At 43.0% G+C, this 19568-nt stretch overlaps 2 protein-coding genes across 5 annotated transcripts; one reads left to right on the top strand and one right to left on the bottom strand.

Annotated features, from left to right (window-relative positions):
- The first annotated feature begins 1393 nt into the window (after positions 1–1393).
- LOC117397321 (porphobilinogen deaminase-like) lies at positions 1394–12931 on the top strand. Of its 4 annotated transcripts, none has more exons than XM_033996088.3 (14): positions 1402–1704; positions 3610–3663; positions 4978–5050; positions 6291–6340; positions 6753–6808; positions 7138–7215; positions 7744–7821; positions 7988–8063; positions 8506–8619; positions 8863–8901; positions 9132–9251; positions 9514–9567; positions 9866–9952; positions 10303–12931. In XM_033996088.3, the coding sequence occupies exons 1-14, from the start codon at positions 1669–1671 to the stop codon at positions 10474–10476; spliced, it is 1089 nt and encodes a 362-aa protein (XP_033851979.2). In that variant the 5' UTR covers positions 1402–1668; the 3' UTR covers positions 10477–12931. The 4 variants fall into 4 exon arrangements, with proteins under 4 accessions (XP_058866113.1, XP_034768481.1, XP_033851979.2 ...); XM_033996090.3 differs by lacking the exon at positions 1402–1704 and adding an exon at positions 2709–3302; XM_059010130.1 differs by lacking the exon at positions 7138–7215 and having other exon boundaries at positions 1394–1704.
- Positions 12932–14349: 1418 nt separating this feature from the next.
- LOC117397322 (histone H2AX) lies at positions 14350–14929 on the bottom strand. Its single transcript, XM_033996091.3, has one exon. The coding sequence runs from the start codon at positions 14869–14871 to the stop codon at positions 14446–14448; it is 426 nt and encodes a 141-aa protein (XP_033851982.1). The 5' UTR covers positions 14872–14929; the 3' UTR covers positions 14350–14445.
- Positions 14930–19568: the final 4639 nt, after the last annotated feature.

Raw genomic sequence — 19568 nt, 5'->3', positions numbered from 1 at the left:
TGTCCCCACCGGGGATTGAACCCACAACCCTCCGGTCAAGAGTCCAGAGCCCTAACCACTACTCCACACTGCTGCCCTAATGTGCCCCAGTGTTATGTATTATGTGTTTTATTATTGTATCTTGCTATCGCCACCAGCCAAGTTAGCCTTTTAGTAAATATTTATGATCAGCTCAGCTTTTTTACATACACAGCCTACAGCACTGTGCAAACACACGTGATAATAATTCTCTAGTGCCTCTAAAACGCAATCCCTTAAAATAACGAATAATAATAATAATAATAATAATAATAATAATAATAATAATAATAATAATAATAATAATCGTTATTTTAAGGGATTACGTTTTAGAGCCTCTAGAGAAAACGTATATACTCTTGTTTCTCTTTATAGAACATTTTTTAGCAGAATAACAAACAACACACAAAGTTACACACTGTATTGCTCAGTATATTATGATATAATAAGTATCTGAATTGAGAAGCACACAGTGGTGATCTAGTGTTACTGGCGGTGCTGCAGTAAGACTACTAATAACTGCTACAGGACACTGCTCGGAGACCCCGGGTCCACCTCCGGCTCCCTCCACTCCTGCTGAGACAGCGTGCGGTTTTGTGGTGAGTTTTATATCGCTTCTTCATTCAGCTGTCCCACCCACCCACTCATGTGATGACGTGGATCCCGGGTTATAATGCGTGTCTGTTGTATTTTGAAGAAACAGGACACTTGTAACTGTAATGCCAGAAGCCAGTTTCACGCAGTCCTTGAAACTCAGGCAGCACATTCACCAATATAAAGAAGAAACTATTCTGCAAACTTAAATGAATGCCTACATTAAAACAATTGCAATAAAAACAACAGTCAACGCAGTGTAACGTATTTGTACAGTACATCTTAAATACAGTCAACAATATCGCACATGCTGCAATACCAGTTTATTCCGCACGGAGGGGCTGTACTCCTGAGCGTCACTGTAGGGGAAGCCAGCAATGGACGTTTCCGCAGAGATAAATGATGTTATATATATATAGATTATATATTATATAGTGTTTATACCTCGTTAGAGACGACATGACAAAGCTCACTCGTTTTATTTTCAGGGACAGTCTCCAAAATAAAGGAAATGATAATGCATTTTTCATCCTTATCTTTTTAAAACCTTGAGCACAATTTGATTCTCTGACCTTGGCAAGCACAACAACTGTACTGTTTTGTTTTTGTCTGCATTCTATTCCAGACAGAAAATGATAAAATAAGGCGCATTTTATTCATGATGATCCATGGAACGTGACTAAATAATAATAATAATAATAATAATAATAATAATAATAATAATAATAATAATAATAATAATAATAATAATAATAATATTCGACTTCTAATCGTAGCTGCGCAGAACGTTTTCTTTCTAGTCTGATAAGAGAATTTGGGTGATTATTATTATTATTATTATTTTTTTTTCTTTGACGGAAGTGACACTCAAGTTGGGGCCGGAGGAGGAGGAAACCACTCGGGGTTTCATTCACTGAGGAGAGCACTGTGATACCGACAAGCGGCGGCTCCCTCCAGGAACAACGAGCAACGAGATCCCGGGACCGGAAAAACACACAGCAACTACATAAAACCAACTAAAATAAAAAATACATTGCTAAATCTTCAAGAGCCGAGATGTCTGCAGCGTCCGCAGCAACTGCGGGTAGTGAGGTAAGAGGCACCTGAACCGACAGCGCTTAAGCACCGCCTCCAGGGCACTTGGATTGGCTAATTGTTGGAATCCCGGTGGCAAGTTGGCTCTTCTATTGGTTGACGTTGAAGTCGTTATTTGCAGGCCGAGACAGTAGTAAGTTAGGTTGAAGTGTGATAAAGTTGTTCTTAAAGGGGTACGTGCTCAATAACAAACGTGTCAAATCTAACTAAGCGTGGGAAAAGTTAAAATGACACGGAAACATAATTGGCATGTACTGTATGTGGTGCCAATTGTTGTTTATAATGTTGTTTTAATACGGCAATGCAAGTTTAAAGTAAGAGTCAGAATCACATTTTGAAAGTCGAGTGAGTATTGCCTTGAAGGAGTTTCAGTATTACCGGCATGATCAGCGCGGTTTATTTTTCCTTCTGAGACAAGCTCTGTAATTACAGGAATTTTACTGTACCGGTATGTGTTATAATTATTATTATTTGTTTATTTAGACGCCTTTATCCAAGGCGACTTACAGAGACTAGGTTGTGTGAACTATGCATCAGCTGCAGAGTCACTTACAACAACGTCTCACCTGAAAGACGGAGCACAAGGTTAAGTGACTTGCTCAGGGTCACACAATGAGTCAGTGAGTGAACCGGGGACCTCCTGGATACAAGCCCTTTTCTTTAAACACTGGAACACACAGACTTATATAAATAACACGATAAGTATTTTAAATGAAAGTGAACAAAATAGAAGGACAGACTATGCCCCCCCCCCCCCCCCTCCCCCCTCCCTCTGGCACGCACGCACGCACGCACGCACGCACGCACGCACGCACGCACGATTCAGCACCCTGCCTTGATGTGTGTTTATGTAGTGTATAATACTTAACCACCCAGGCGTCTCATTCAGAATACAAGCTGTGTGATTTCTTATCACAGTCTACATTGGTTATATTAGTGCAGTCCCAGTATTAATAGAAGGAGACAGGACAGATGCAGCTGCATGTCAAGATCACACTCTGTCTGCATTCACAGTGCTGTACAGTGTCCCTGCTGTTTCTCCAAGGAAGGCTGTTTTGCTGTTAATGATACAGCTAGACTTGTGTTTAACAGTTTTGCTGATAATTATCAGCAGCTGTACCTTTACACATAGCAAGAAGTATCAGTATATTATTTGATGAATCACAGTAAATCTGGGCAGTTTTCTATAGTATACTACTGTGCTGCTGCTGTCTTCCTGTTAAATACTGCAGAGTTAATAGATGGTAATACAGTATATCTTTTTAACATGGGATAGCTACCCCCTGCACACATACAGATCTGAACATTTTTTTTTTGTTTCTGTGGCTGTGCCCCACCCTGCCCTCCCCAACAGTCAGAGTGAATCGGCAGTATTGTCTTATCTCAGGGGTCCCAGCCTCCCTCCCTTTCTGGGTGTAGGGGGGAGGTAAGCAGGTTCTGAAAGGCACATGGTCAGACACCCTCCGACAAGCCAGACCCTCAGCACCTCCACACAGGCAAGACCGGAGTCCTTCACAGACATAGACCATACATAATAATTACAATAATACTGATCAGTAAGAGACATGGAGAACGGAATAGGAAAATACATTGAGGTAAGCGCGCGCGTGTGCAAGAGTTTGAACCATGCTTGTGCTGGGCTTTCCCCATGCTTTCTATCATGCATCACCAGTGGTTGTCTACACTGTTTATAAGGGAAATGAATGTGCTTGGTTGGTTTAGTGTTTAGTTGCTAGTGCAGGATTCTAGAAGTTCTTTTTTTATCAGTAATAACAAAGTGATCTGAGAATTGTTCTGAAGCAGCCAGCAGCTTAATAAATGAACCCAGGAAATGGGCTGCACACGCTGCTGTCTACAGTAATGTGAGAGACATGAATGGACGTGCTTTGTGTTTGGTTGCAGGACGGAAATGGAAAAGTGACCCGTGTGATTCGAGTGGGGTCTAGAAAGAGCCAGGTAAGTGTCAGGGGCTGTTCTTTAAGAAGCCCATCGCTGTATTATCAGTAAAACTGAAATGGGAACTCGAACAGTAACACAGTCCTATTACAGTGCTGTTGACTAGCCAAGGACACCCACTAAAGTCATTCATTCATTCATTCAGTGTCACCTGGGGCTTCATTTCATTCTTTGTCATTTTTTTATGCTTTGATGTTGGCTATATTCTCTTCCTCACTCCCTGTATTCATTTAAATAGGTGTGGATTCTCATTCATAAACCCGACACACTAGTGTTTTTAGGTTATGTTAGCCTGTGACAGTTAGCATTCATCGCCAAGCTGATTTACCAGATAGAAACTCTAAAACTCTACTGCTATAAATAAATGTATTTCTAAATGTAGACAATATTATGTACAGTATTTAGGATCTGTTATAATGAGGTTCTGTATTAATCCAGCTTGGCATTCCCACACTCAATAACGTTGGCTCTATAAAGGAGACAGTACTAAGATCCGGCATGACAATACAACTGGATATTTTATGAGTGTTTAAAGTTAGATTATGGAATCATCTGATAGAAGCGATACAATTAGAAACAATAGGATGTGACAGCAGTGACAAACCTAGTCTTTTTACAAAATGTCAATTAAAAGCAATGGAGCATTTAATACCCATTAGATGAATGATTAGTTATACAAACATGTATTGTGAACTCCTAGGGGTGGATGCATATTGTTTTAACAGGAATAAGGGAGCGGTCAAAAGACTGAATCAATGAGACATGGTCTTACGTTACTGTGAGGAGGCAGCTGTGTTATATACACTCGCATACACATGTCAAAATGTTTTACAGCAATGGGTCTGTATAATATAATGAACAAATGCATTGACTTTCTGTATGAACATTCATTTCAAAAAGCAATAACATTCTATTAAAAAAAAGCTAATCAGCTGGAATGTTATATTATAGAGTGCAGTGGGGGTGCAGTGACTGAGAGCAGGGAGGGAGGGGGAGCGCTGGGGGCTGTGGTGCAGACAGATAAGCATCCTTCCTGCCCTGCATTCTCTTGTGTGGAGATACCCTGGCAGTTGTCTGAAAGTTGCCTTTTGTTTCACAGCCTCGCAGTCCAAACCTTGGCTTGAGAGCCCAAGTGGAAATGAATTGCCACGATTTTAATATTCAATCATGCATTGATTGACTGAGCAAGCTGTCTGTTGATGACTGGATCACACAGCACGGAACATTCCACTTGGAACGTTGATGCGTTGCCATTCAGAATGATGAGCGTGTCATTTTTACTCGTTTTACATTTCGTGTTGTTTTTGTTTTCAGCTGGCCCGAATTCAGACAGACAGCGTGGCTGAGAAGTTAAAGGATCTGTACCCTGAAGTTCACACGGAAATCGGTGAGGAACAGTCTTTGGGTTAGGGAGGATAGTTGCCTGACTCCTGCTCCTCCCCACGAGTGCAGGCTGGGTGCTTGGCATCCTGGGGTTCAGTAGTAACTGATCCATTGCCTTGGTTTGGACTGGGGTTAAAAGGGCGGGTGGCTTGAGGTCCCCACTTGATCATCAGTCCTGAATACTGTAAAACATGAAATGTTTGCTGGCAAGAAATATTCACAAATGTTCGCTTAAAAATCTGCAAAATATACATGCCACAAAATTAGCATAATTACTCCATTTAGTTTCTATAGAGTATATGTATAGTACATGCATAAACATTTGGGGCTGTAAATATGTCCATAGCGAGACAGCTAGCAAAGTTGCTGCAGATATTTGCTGCTTGACAATAGTTTGTGGAGCACACTCTGTAGCTTTGAATGGCGGAGGGCTGTGCTAAAGTGTGTCACTATCTCAGCCAAGTCTTAAGAAAGCGGTCAGAATGTCCTCGCTTCACACTTCGGCTTTCTCTCTCTCTCAATTAACAAGCGATGGTTTGTGTGCTTCCTAAAGTGATGAATTGTGCTGCTTGAAGCGTGTTCCAAAACCGAACTGATGGCTTTTGTGTCCCAGTATGTATGGATCCATTAAAACAAAACTCAAGACAGTGTCACTGTGGAAGGGGACAGTTTTAAAGAATTGCATTAGTCATGGTAACCGGTCCGGCATTGTTCTTTATAATGACGACTGATGTAGGTTATGTGTGGATATATTCAATATATATATATTAAACTAAAGACCTGCTTCAAAGTTTAGTCCTCCCTCTGTTTTAAAAGAGGTTTTTAAATATTTTAGAAGATATTTCATATCTAAACCCATTTTGAAAATATCTGTGTTTGTTATAACATCCTACTGCTGAAAGTAGTAGCAGGAACATGGACAGCGCCATTGTCTCTAAAGGCAGTCTCATTCTCTACAACAAGGCTGGCCAAAGCGGGCCCTTCCAGTCCTGGTCTTTGTTCCAACCCTGTTCTAAATTGTTTAATTGAACCAATTCAACCTGCATCCAGCCATCCAAGACTGTGATTGGACACCCTTGGTCTACAGCTAAAAAATACCTCTGGAGAATGTAAACGAACTGGACTGTCAACAAGGATTCTGATGACGCCAAATCATGTTCTTATTTCTAGGTAAAATTGGACAGGATTGTGAGACTGCAGCTGTAAATCTGCTGTCTAATTATGTATTGTTTTTATCTGTACAGTTGCCATGGCTACCACCGGGGACAAAATCCTGGACACAGCCTTGTCAAAGGTGAGCTTCGGGGTGCTGCCCAGCTCCCTGCCTGTGCACAGCGAGTTCAAACCACAAAGTACAGGGTTACAGGGCGCTAACCAAGGTGGCCATATCCCCGCCCCCTCCTCTAAATAAGATACCTTTGCATTGTTTGTATTTATTATATTTTTTAATTTTGGGGTATTCATTTAGTTTCATTCTTCTTTCTTGTTCTCTTTGTAATGTCAAAGAGAAATTTCTTTAAGTATCTGGGCTTAAGGGGGTAGGATTATTTAAATGATGCTGAATAATGTCAGCGAGATGGTTTATATACCCCAGAACTATTAAACATTCGATAGAGCCAAATCTAGAATTACTAAATTTCGAACTGTATTTTCAGTATAGGTTAACTGCTAATGAATTGTGTATTTTTTAAATGTATTGTTTTCAGATTGGAGAGAAGAGTCTCTTCACGAAAGAGCTGGAGAATGCACTGGAGAGAAACGAGTAAGCTTGCTGTTTGGAACACATGGTTTCACTTCATATTTCCACTCTGTAGTTCTCCATCTACACCCCTCTAGATTCTTATAGTCCAAATCTACTCCCATAGCGCCCCCTAGAGTAGCTTCAGTATAGCTGTACTCTGACAGAACTCACAACTGGTCCTATTTACAAAACTGTAAGGACTGTTCAAAAACACAAGCATGAGAAGTAACTAATAAACTAATGAACAGTTTAAAAGGGTTTCTTGAACTGGAAACTCTGTGTGAATGTGTGTGTGGCTGCACAGTATGTGTGTTTTAAACTCCTGGTGGTGGTCACTGTTTCGTTTGCAGGGTTGATCTTGTGGTGCATTCTCTGAAGGACCTCCCTACCACACTGCCTCTGGGCTTCACCATCGGGGCTGTCCTCAAGTGAGTACCCCTCCGAGCACCCCTCACCCCCCTCCGAGCACCCCTCACCCCCCTCCGTGCACCATAATGGGCACTGTACACATGAACACAGACAGACACACAGACACACAGGCACTGTGCACACACGGACAAACACACAGACACTGTGCACACACAGACACACAGACACTCCACACACAGACACACGGGCGCTGTGCACACACAGACAGACACTGCACACACAGACAGACACACAGACACTGCACACACAGACACATGGGCGCTGTGCACACACAGACAGACACTGTGCACACACAGACAGACACACAGACACTGCACACACAGACACACAGACACTGTGCACACACAGACACTGCACACACAGACACACGGGCGCTGTGCACACACAGACACACAGACACACAGACTGTACGCACACAGACACAAGGGCGCTGTGCACACACAGACACACAGACACTGCACACACAGACACACGGGCGCTGTGCACACACTGGTGTTCGCGCTCTGACCAGTTCATGTCTCTTGTAGACGAGAAAACCCCCATGATGCCGTTGTTCTGCACCCGAAGAATGCTGGGAAAACGTTACACACGCTTCCAGAGAAGAGGTGAGGAAAGAGTCCATTTATTATTATTATTATTATTATTATTATTATTATTACGTCCTCCCTCTCTCTCTCTCTAATTCCCTTTACTGCTCTCACTCTCCTCTTTCCTCCTTCCTTTTTCTCTCTCCCTCTCTTTCACTCACTCTCTCTCTCTCTCTCTCTGCAGTGTGATTGGGACAAGTTCTCTGCGGAGAGCAGCTCAGCTCAAGAAGAGATTTCCTCACCTGGAGTTCAAGGACATCGTATCCTTTACAGAGCAGCTGTAATAAACTTCAGGCTGAGTGCAGCTGCCATCATACTGCAGTCTAGCACACCGATAGTGTGACAAAACACACTGACCTTACAATATGACCCTCCACAGAGCAGGTGCCAGTATTCAAGCAATCTGGTCCCTGGTCAATAGCCAAGATGTAAGGTTTTACTATACTTTTAATAAGACTCCCAGTGCAGAGCAGTTAGATCCATTCCAGGTATTACTGTGAGTTTGATAAGACTCCCATTGCAGAGCAGTTTGGCCCATTCCAGGTTGAGTTTAATAATGGCCTCCACCTCCTGTTTGTGCTACTCCAGGTGTGAGTAATCAAGCTCCCAGTAAAACCTGGAATGGAGTGAACAGCAGTGCAATAATTGGGAGTCTTATTTCCGTCAGCGGTGCGCTTGCTTCCTTAACCGTTTGTGCACCAGCGGGGGAACCTCAACACCCGTCTGAAGAAGCTGGATGAGAAGGACGATTTCTCCGCCATCATACTGGCAGCTGCCGGGCTGCGGAGAATGGGCTGGGAGAGCCGGGTCAGCCAGGTACCACCAGTCTGACCAGTATAGAGTGCCGATCATCACAGCATCTTACTCCACATAGCTACAACCAGCACCAGTGACAATTCTAACACGTGTAATGAGCGTAACTTAAGACTGCGGGACATAACAAGCGACTCTATTGGGTGTGCTGTTTGTGATGATTTGGGAATCCAGCCCTAATTGTTTTTTAAACAGAATGTCACACCCTTAGCCTGGCCGTCTCGTAACGTCTGTTCTGTGTTTTAGTTGCTGGGCCCTGAAGACTGCATGTATGCTGTCGGCCAGGTTAGTATTGTTTCGTGTGCAGTTTCTCTCCTTTACAATTGATTATTTTGCTGCATGTTCATGGAAATGTTGCAGTTTGTCATGAGCAGACAAGGCATTTACCACACTTGCTGTCTGCAATAGTATACCAAAATGCATGTGTAATGTCAAATCCCATCCAGCTAAAGTAAAATCCATTCATTTTATTAATAGAAGGCCTTTAACCCTGCAATCCCTTGCTGTGTCCACAGGGGGCGTTGGCGGTGGAGGTGCGTGCTCGGGACAGGGATATCCTGGACATGGTGTCTGTGCTGCACGACCCGGAGACTGTGCTGCGCTGCGTGGCTGAGAGAGCCTTCCTCAGACACCTGGTAAGAACCTCACTGCAGTACTGTGCCATCAGAGAGGATCTATAGACTGAATTCATAGAAGCACCTGGGCAGCCTCGCCTCATCTCTGATCTCAGAAGATATACAGGCATACTGAGTACATCTGCAAGCACATGTAATCAACCTAACTACCAGCTACCAGCACTGGATGTCTGGAGGCAGCTGGTCCCACCCCTCTGTATGCTGCTGTATTGTCTTTCTTTTTGAAGTGTTGTCAGGGTGTCCTTCTCTTTGTCTCCTGCAGGAAGGGGGCTGCAGTGTTCCTGTCGCGGTTCACACTGAGATCAAGGACTCCCAGGTACTGAGATTCTGCTGAGTTACTTAAACTCAACCACACGTCAGTCTGTCTTTTAGCTGTGCTAGTCACGTTTATACAGTCAAATGCAGGGTTGAGTACGACTGCACTCAAATGCCAATACAAATGCGGTGTGTATTTCATGATCGCGTTAAAATGCAAAAGCACCAGCACTTGAACCCAACCCTGATCAAATCTGAGATATTTCTATTAGGAGAGGTGTTGAGGGGAGCGTCACCCTAGAGCAGTCTCTTTAATTGGATTGAAATCCTGACCTGTGATTGTGTCTCGTGTCTCGCAGCTCTACATGACCGGTGCTGTGTTCAGCCTGGACGGCTCCGACAGCATCAAGGAGACCATGCAGACCTCCCTCGTGATGGACACCCAGGTCAGTGCCTCCGGACAGCTTCACACTGTCCTGACTAACACGATCGCAAAGAGCCTGGCCCTGGGATGCACAGTCCCATTGATTGTCTTTGGAAAAGTGGAACTCCCACAGCTAAAAAAAAAACCCAAACTACAATTGTTAGTAAGTGGTGAAGACTTTGTACTGGCTGGAGTAGAAGCATAGTAAACCGGGCCCCAGGGTGTTTTTCCGAGGACGTCATTATTAATACGATGTTGGTCCTGTTATTATGTTGAATTCGTTTTGAAAGTTGCGCTGTGGATTATGTTGTACGATGGTGCGCAGAACCTCGTTGCGATTCTCTCCCTCTCTCTCCCCCCTCGTTTCTCCAGGAGGAGGAAGGCTCGAGCGATGACCCTCAGCATGTGGGGATCACTGCGAGGAACGTGTCCTCGCGGGACCAGGCCTCTGCCGAGAAGCTGGGGGTGGACCTGGCCTGCCTGCTGCTGAGCAAGGGGGCCCGCGAGATCCTCACTGTGGCCAGACAACTCAACGATGCCAGATAGCCAAGCCCTGCCTTCACCCTGACCCACAGGGAGGCACGATCACAGAGGGGACTCTCCACTCCCACGCCCAGGAGCTCAGGATCCCTTCACAGCGGTACTACCCCCAACCCCCACGTCAAACTATCAGTTATAATGATTTCACATGAGGGCGGGGGAAGAGGTGTAGGAATGCCCCTCCATATTCTGTTTAGAGTCAAAATGAATCTGTTTTTTTCTACCATCCAAAATAAATATAAACTAGATAGGGACACCTTAACGCTTAATGTGAAACAAATTCAAACTGAGCCCCTAGAAAGTTTGTAAATGGCAAGCCTAGCACTTCACAAATGACACATTAATATGCACAATATACTAATCACGTCAAGCTGACAACAGCTTCATGTGAACTTTGTGTCTTATTTGCATAAAGTGAAAAGAAATATCTTAACAAGACAATAATCACATTAAGCCTGACAATGAAAACCCACTTCATGTGCAAAATGTGGATTAATGTGATTGTTATCCTGTGGTAACCAGAACCCCAATGTTTGGACTAGTATTGGGAAGTGTTAAGCTTGGTATCTGCAAAGTTTCTCAGGGTTTGCTTTGAATTTAAGCACATTAAGCCACATTTAAACATTTTTAAGCATTTTAGGATGTGCCAATAGATACATCCCTCAATTTTATGTCCTGAAAGTTTGCAGCTGAATTCCAGGTCCCCTCAAGTGTGCTCTCTGAATATGGGAGTGCACTGGAGGGAAACGCCCACACTCAAGTGTGCTCTCTGAATATGGGAGTGCACTGGAGGGAAACGCCCACACTCAAGTGTGCTCGTGTCACCAGCCAGCTTAAAGTCACCTGGTAACTGATGCCATCAGTGCACGCATCTGACACGTGGAGTGTCTTGTCTTTAGTTTAAAGGCTAGCATGAGGCTGTGGATTCGTGCTGTGGTATTGAACTCCTCTGTGCAGTATTAATGATGCCTAATCAAGAACGACACCTGTGAACTCCTGTTGCAATTTCAGCCTGTCTGAAACTCTGGGTGTCTTTGAAGCGTGATTTTAAATTGATCATGTACTTGCCATGACAGGTTGATTGCCATGTGTTTAAGTCAAAGTGGTTAAACGTTTTCTCATAAAAGTGCTGCTGCTGTTTCTGGGTCTTTTTGGATCTGCTGTGTGTCTGTGAGTTTCAGTTTGAGTGCCTCCTTTCTTCCTCTGTGCACGGATAAGCATGAGCACTGGACTGCTAGTAATACCTGAGTGTGGGAGGGAACTAGGAGTAGGACTGGAGCTCCAGCAATCAGTACAAAAGAAGGTCTATTTACTGCATGGCTGATTAGAGGTATTGTGAACTTCAAGCTAAAGGCTAGTTCTCTTCCCTTGAGCAATACTTATAGCATTCTGAGCCCTATCCATAAAGCTTTATATAAACAGAGAATGGATGATTGAGGTCCGTTAACAGAGTACTTTAGTAACTCATTAGTCAAGCTTTGTGAATAGGACTCTAAATAGCAATAGGATGGAGGAGGGGAGGGGCAAAGCAAAGGGTTATGTGAGATGTAGTTTTGTGAACCCTTCAGTGCCTGTGTATAGTAAAAACAAAACATGTAACAGACTACATCTCCCAAAGACCCATCCATTGTCCTGTCTCCATACTGAAGTATCAGATCAGCAGCTGTGCACAGGCAATCATTCTGGGCATGCTCAGTTTGGAGTGGTTGGGATCCCTGAAACACCCATGTTGCTGAAACACACTGGCATCAGTATGAACTACTACCTGAACATATTAATATATAAACACACGCCATGATCAGCGTGATTGATAGCTATTACAACAGTGTGCGTATATATAATATATATATATATATATATATAAAAAACATTGGATTTTGCTTTAGGATAATATATATATAGAGAGAGAGAGAATGAGAATCTGAAAAACATACTCTGTGTGTGTATATATATATATATATCTTGGGAATAGCAGATGGATTTTTCCTGTTTGTTATATTCTCAGGTCCTGAGATCATAAGATTCAGATCTAACCCGTCTCTCGAGGTGTAATGAATACTGCAAAGCCATAAATACTTGCCGAATCACACTCATTAAACCTATTTTGCTCCAGAAATGTTACCGACCTGTTGCAATATACAAAGTATGTATTGTTAACGGAATTTGATATTCGTGCAAAAAAATGTTTGCTTTGTTTTTCATATGCAAAACACACATAATGAAAGGCTTGCAAATATATATGACTTTACAGTAAGCCAGCCTTGATGTACACCGGTTCAAAAGACAGGATAGTAGTGTAAGACTAATGCTAGAGGAGCTTCTGGTTAAAGAGTACATTAAAACCGTTATTCATACAGTTAACAGACATTAGTTGAAGGGCCATAAAACAATGCAATGCCAAATGTTATATCACTGTCAAACACTGACCATGAAAAAGAAATAAAATGGATTTTACCCAGCAGTGATCAAAATGGTGTATTTACTTGACATGTGTACTTTGAATTCCTCTGATGTTCAGCATGAAAGCTTCATTTGTTTAAATATGGATATGAACCCCACTGGCCTTGTACATGTTCTGACAGGAATAAACCAACTCCCTGGCTTCACAGACCCTGAATAGCACTCACCTTGCACTGCCTAATGTTAATGCAGGTTAGGCAGTCCACGATTACATTTGGGACATATTATTATACAAGGTCTACTCAGCACACGGATGACCAGTTTGCTGAAATTGGAAAAACTAGTGTTCTACATAGAGAATAACAGATTTTTTTTTTTTTTAAATGCTCCTCAAAATCCCCTTTTTAAAAAAAAATGTATATAAAATACTGTATTATTAACCTTTTAGTTCTGTGCATTTGGAAGAAAAACCACTGTTACAAAGCAGTATCAATGTGAACTACCAAGTAGAGCTATACATTGGTAAGGCAAACATACCTAGCTGTATCTTGAGAACACATTTCTAATTTGGGGGAAAAATATTCTGCACAAATGATTTTTTAAAGTGAGTAAAGTCTAATTTTATTAACATCTCAGCCATCCCCAGTGATTATCATTGCTAAGATGAACAGAGCGCCCAGGTGTGCTAAGAGGGCTCCATCTCAACCACTTTGAGGTCAGACCGTTTGTCTTGCACCGCTTCCTAGCAGTGCAGGAAACACCTGCAAATTAACAACTACACTGCAGAACTCCCCGCCTTGAAAACATGGGGCAAAACGAGAACAAAACGTGCATCATATTCAAGAAAAGGGCTAGCATCTGTGCATGTCCTTGAAGGCATTTCACCCAGAATAAATTAACCACCATCCCAAAAACCATACGTGTATCATGCTAAATAAACGTATTGATTTGTATTAGAAGAGATTGACCAATACCCTACACTGCTTCCCGTGTCTCAGTCTTTACATAAGAGCAATGCCGGGGTGGTAAATTGTGGGTAATTAGCGCAAAAGCCTGGGGTTTGTAAGCCGCACATGTAAAAATACCAGTGCAGTGTGTGATGGAGTCCTGTACTAATTCTCTATGTACCAGACTAAAACAACCCCCATCTGGAGGTCAATGTTGTTTTACTGTGAAGCGGTATAAATCTGCATCGGAAGAGACCAGCAACATTTTTATCTGGCGAATTTTATTGGAGAAAAGCTTTGATCGTGGCGTTTAAAACCACTTCACTTCAAAATAAAAAAATAAATAAACACATTGTAAAATTGTACATTAAGACACATTGCCAATAAATATGTAAAGAAATGCAGCATTTCTCAATCGCTGCTTCAGGACGGCCATTTTATGCGTTAGAGATCTTAACATGTGCGGTTAAAACATGAACCTAAAACACTTAAAACCACATAAAATGGACATGACTCTTTCACTGAACATGTGGGTGGCCCTTATAAGGGCCTTTGTGTTTGAGTTGCTTGTTAGTTTTATTTCAGCGATGTTCCGCCGGTCTGCAGGCCTCCTCCTCGCCGCTCTATTTTAGTACTCCTGGGACTGCGAGCCCTTCTTGCCTGCCTTGCCGGTGCTGGCGGCGGCTTGGCCAGTCTTCTTGGGCAGCAGCACGGCCTGGATGTTGGGCAGCACTCCTCCCTGAGCGATGGTGACGCCTCCCAGCAGCTTGTTGAGCTCCTCGTCGTTGCGGACGGCGAGCTGCAGGTGACGGGGGATGATTCTGGTTTTCTTGTTGTCTCGGGCGGCGTTGCCAGCCAGCTCCAGGATTTCGGCGGTCAGGTATTCGAGTACAGCGGCCAGATAGACCGGGGCTCCAGCGCCCACACGCTCAGCATAGTTACCTTTCCTCAGCAGCCTGTGAACACGGCCGACAGGGAACTGCAGCCCGGCTCTGGAGCTACGAGACTTAGCCTTAGCACGGGCTTTTCCGCCGGTTTTGCCTCTTCCAGACATGATTAAAGAATTTCAAAAAGTCCTTCACTCACAAATACACGAGTTCAGCCTAGACTGACCAACAAACCCTTTCGAGTGGTATTTATAGAAATCTCGTCTCAATAAACCCAGCCCACACTTCAAAACTATTGGATGGCGTTTTCCGCCTAATATTTGATTGGTCGAAAAGCAACATCGAACGCGACCCGAAACGCCTATTGGCTACTTTCAGTTGTGCATAATAAGATAGGACAATTCACCAATCAGCAGGTTGTACAACCCACAGGCTAGCTGAGTGGTCGGAGTCGACTAATTTCTTTCCTAATTGGGCAATGATCCTGTCCATCACGTCTCCTGAATGACTCCGCCAGTTTGGGCCAATGAACTCCAAACCCGCGAGTTTTTAAAATATGTATTTTTTTTGTTATTGAAAAAGGCGCCGATTTCAAATTGCAAATCATGACTGAAGTACACATTTAAATACATACATTAAAATAACACAACATCAAGCGGTACTGTTTTATTTAACTCACCACGTTCACCGGAGTTCTCTTTTAAACCGGTGTTATGATTTATTTACAGATACAAGTTACTCATTAAAATTAGCATGTAACAAAACAAACAAACAAACAAAAACTATACATCATATAAAACGAGTAAGGCAGATGTTCATAAACGTTTTAGTTTTTGGTTGTTTGTAGTAATTCGACCGCCTTGAACCTTAAGATAGACAACTAGCTGCCTATTCAAACGTGTATTTTAATTACCTTAAACCCCTACACAGATTCAATAAAAATAAAAAAATAAATGGCAACATTGCCATTGAAAATCAGTAGCGAAATACTTATAGACAGCAGAATTCACAGTGCAATGTAATCGGATCAGAGAAAGCACGCTTTGATTTGGAGGGACGGTCTGAGTCAAAACATACCGCGCCTAAACTTTTTGTTTTGTTCATGTAAACAGTCCCGCATAGACGCCATGCTGCAGGGAAACCCGTAGCCAGCAGATCTGTACATACATATAAAGTGGGTGCAGGGTTCAGGGTGCGGTTTCGTTTGGCGGGTGTGCCAATGCATCTATGTGGTGTTTTTCTTTACGCGGTGACTCGATTTGTGTAGAGTATCTCCTTGCTACTCTGTGTTTACAGGGGATCGTATCTATTATCCAACACCCTAGCGGTATCATTTTACTTTACCCTTATCTAAACCACAACCCTGATTTTAAATTTCAAAACATTCCTTTACAGCAGACCGCCAAATAAAAATTCTATCAGGAAATAAATTGCGCGGTCCTGCTAGAGTGGGGGCAGGAAAAACCAAAGGAAGAAAAGAAAATCTAATTGTCTACTTAATCGTTTTTTGCAACCCCCCTTTTAAAATGTGACTGTGCATCACTGCCACCCATCCCCCAGCAGGGAGACAGGAGAGGGGGCGGGGGAGCTCGCACTGCGCATTCACAGAGAGCAACAGTTTCAAGCACACAGAGTGACCGATACTCCATGTGGCTTTGATCTTCCCATAGCCATCTACCTATCTAATATCTATTAACATTTTTCAAAACCAAATTAAAAGTGGCTAACGTTGTTTTACAGCATGTAATAGTTTTAGGTTGTATTATTATTATTATTATTATTATTATTATTATTATTATTATTATTATTATTATTATTATTATTATTATTATTATTAATACAGCAACACCCTTTTAATGTCACTCAAAACAGGTAAAAACCCGCTGATAATAAACTGAGTTGTCTAATGAGGAGCTCGTTTATTACCTGGTAAAATAAAGCACTGAAACACAGGAGAAGCCCTGATGCAACAGATTTGCCTGGTTTTCTGTGGGACTGAAAATCTAGTGCTGGGCAAAGGCGGCTCCTCAGCCGAGGCAAGGGAGCACCAATATTTCCCAAAGGCTAAAAAATACATTTTGTATGTAACTGATCAATATAAACACATTTATATATTACATAGTTAAGCCCAGAAGAACTAGTGACCTTATTTGGCAGCTGCGTGAGGCAGAAACCGAGTTCTAACTAGAGCGCGTCACAAAGCGGCTTGTTACCATGGCAACTCACCACGGCGGGGAGTCCCGTTCTAAGGGCGTTGCTATAGAGCCGCAGCTTGGTGAGGCACCTACTGGAGTTGGAGCAGCTCGCATTTGTGTGTTTGTAATTGTTTCAGTAATGGCTTTCGTTGAATCTGACATTATATGCGACCTGATGAAAATACGTTTTACAGTAAGACCCCAAGAAGAGAGACGTTCAATTGTTAAGGACGGCAGACTAACGCCAGCACTGGAGATTTTGAAGAAAGACGGCAGACTAACACGGCAGTTTCAGCCATCTTGGTATGGAGTCTATAGCTGGCTAACAGGCAGCGCCGTGACTAACAAACTATATTGCTGGCCATGTCTACTTCTTTCAACTAAAAAACACAATTGGGCTAATGGAGGTTACTGTGACTGGAAAAACCTGTCCCGAAGTGCTTTTTTACACAGGTCATCCCATGAGCACATCAAAAATGAAGTGTCCTTGAAACGCATAGAGCATGAAGGCACTCCTGCGGTTCTGTTGCTTCGTGAGCAAAGGCGCCTTGCTGTCTTAGAGCACAACGAGAAAGTCAGGAAGAACAGAGAGGTTTTGAAGCGACTAATTGACATTTCAGTTGTTTTATCTCGTCAAGAAATCGCATTCCGTGGCCGCCGTGAGACAGAGGAATCTGGCGGCCATTTCATTGAACTTGTGAGTTCTTTTTTTCGCCACGACGCGGAGTTGAAGGGTTACTGGCAGACAAATGCGTCGGTTTTTTCCGGCCTGTCGAAGACCATTCAAAACGAATTGATCGAATGCGTGGCTGAAGAAATGGCAGCCTACGTTGACCGTGAGATCCAAGACTGCAGCTTTTTTGCTTGCGAGGTAGACGAAACAGCTGACATTTCTCAGTTAAGTCAGCTTTCACTCGTGTTGCGCTACGTGGACAGGAAGGGCAACACACAGGAAAGGTTTTTGGGTTTTAAAGATGTTGGCGCAGATCGGACCGCAGTTGCTTTGAAGCAGGTTGTGGATTCAGAGATCTCAAAATATGACTACAAAAAAAAAACTTGTGTCTCAGTCGTATGACGGCGCTGCAGTGCTGGCTGGGGAGCTGGGAGGTCTTCAAACCCTCGTTAAAAACGACGCTCCTCAAGCTCTGTTAGTGCACTGTTTTGCCCACAGATTAAATCTAATTCTTCAACAAGGGGCACAGTGTATTAAACAAACACGTTGCTTTTTTGCAACTTTGGAAGGCTTCCCCACATTTTTTACGCGCTCGAGCAAATGCACGGAGCTGCTGGACCGAATTGTGGGCAGGATACCTTTTCCATGTAGATGGACATCTCACAGCACAGTCCTGCATGCCATTGTCTCGGAAAGAGAGAAACTGTGCCAAGTGTTTCAGGAGATTGTTGATGGCAGTGGTTGGGACGGAGAATGTCGGCGACAGGCTACAGGATTCCTTGCAAAACTAAACGACTTCCAGTTTATCTTCTTGTCCTACTCCTACCGCAGCATCTTCGGCATTACTGACGTTCTCTACGATGTTCTTCAGAAAAATGCCGCGGATGTAAATTACTGCGATTCGCAAGTTCAGTTAACAATCACAATGATTGATGATCTGCGTAAAGAGGAGCAGTTCAAAGAGGTGTTTAATTCTGCAGTCACTGGCCTTGTTGACTTACCATCACCTCCAGAAACGCTTAGACTGAAACTGGAAGAAGGAACCCCTGAAGATGGTCAGAATTATTTCCTCCTGTACAATGACGTCATTGATAACATCATCGTTCAGCTTTTGCTGAGGTTTGCAGACATCAAGGCCCTCCACTTCCTCGAGCTGTCGGACTCCTCAAAATTTCTGTCTTTCAGCAAGCAGTTCCCCACGGACGCATTTACCTCGCTCGCCAACTCTTACGGCAGCTACTTTGATTTAGATCGTCTCAAGAATGAGTTTGGTGTCATCTTCAGAGATGATCAGTTTCAGAACCGTTCTGTCAGCGACATCCTGCTTTTAATCAATGAAACTGGGCTCACTGAGGTTCTGGCTGAAGTGTACCGCTTTTTCTGCTTAATTGCCACTATACCAGCAACAGCAGTGTGTGAAGAAAGAAGCTCCTCTTGCCTTGAGCGCATCAAGGCATTCTTGAGGAGCACCGTGGAGCAGGGTCATCTCCATGCGAGGGCCACAATATCCATTGAAACAAAACTGCTGTCTTTCCTGGAGAAGCAACCCAACTGGTACGATAATGTGATTGCACGCTTTGCTTCAAAAACAGAAAGACGGATTGATCTTAGCTATAAATAGAGTACGGTTACATCTATTTTAATGGACGTCTCCTGCCACGGCATGACAAACTGCCTCTGTTAGTTTTGAATGAATGATTTTGTGATCTTGTATTTGCGTCTTTATAGAATGTTCCACGCTGGTGTCAATGACTTGTAGAACTAAATAATGATTTTAAGGTTCTGATTTGCCAATTCATTATATAAACTTGAATCCGCAATTCTGTACGTTGTGTATTGTTTAAAAGCACCAATGTTGCTTTTTTCTATTGATGGGGCTATATTTTACATAGCGACTGCAGCACAATTATTCCCCAAAGTGATATCAAGTGAAGTGAAAATCTGAGTATGACTGATAAATGTGATTTATATTAACCAGAGAAGCAAAGTGTGAGGA

Source organism: Acipenser ruthenus, chromosome 40 (assembly GCF_902713425.1).
Source record: "Acipenser ruthenus chromosome 40, fAciRut3.2 maternal haplotype, whole genome shotgun sequence".
Taxonomy (NCBI): domain Eukaryota; kingdom Metazoa; phylum Chordata; class Actinopteri; order Acipenseriformes; family Acipenseridae; genus Acipenser; species Acipenser ruthenus.
The sequence above is the reverse complement of the archived record's forward strand: the minus strand, read 5'-3'. Positions and strand labels throughout refer to the sequence as shown.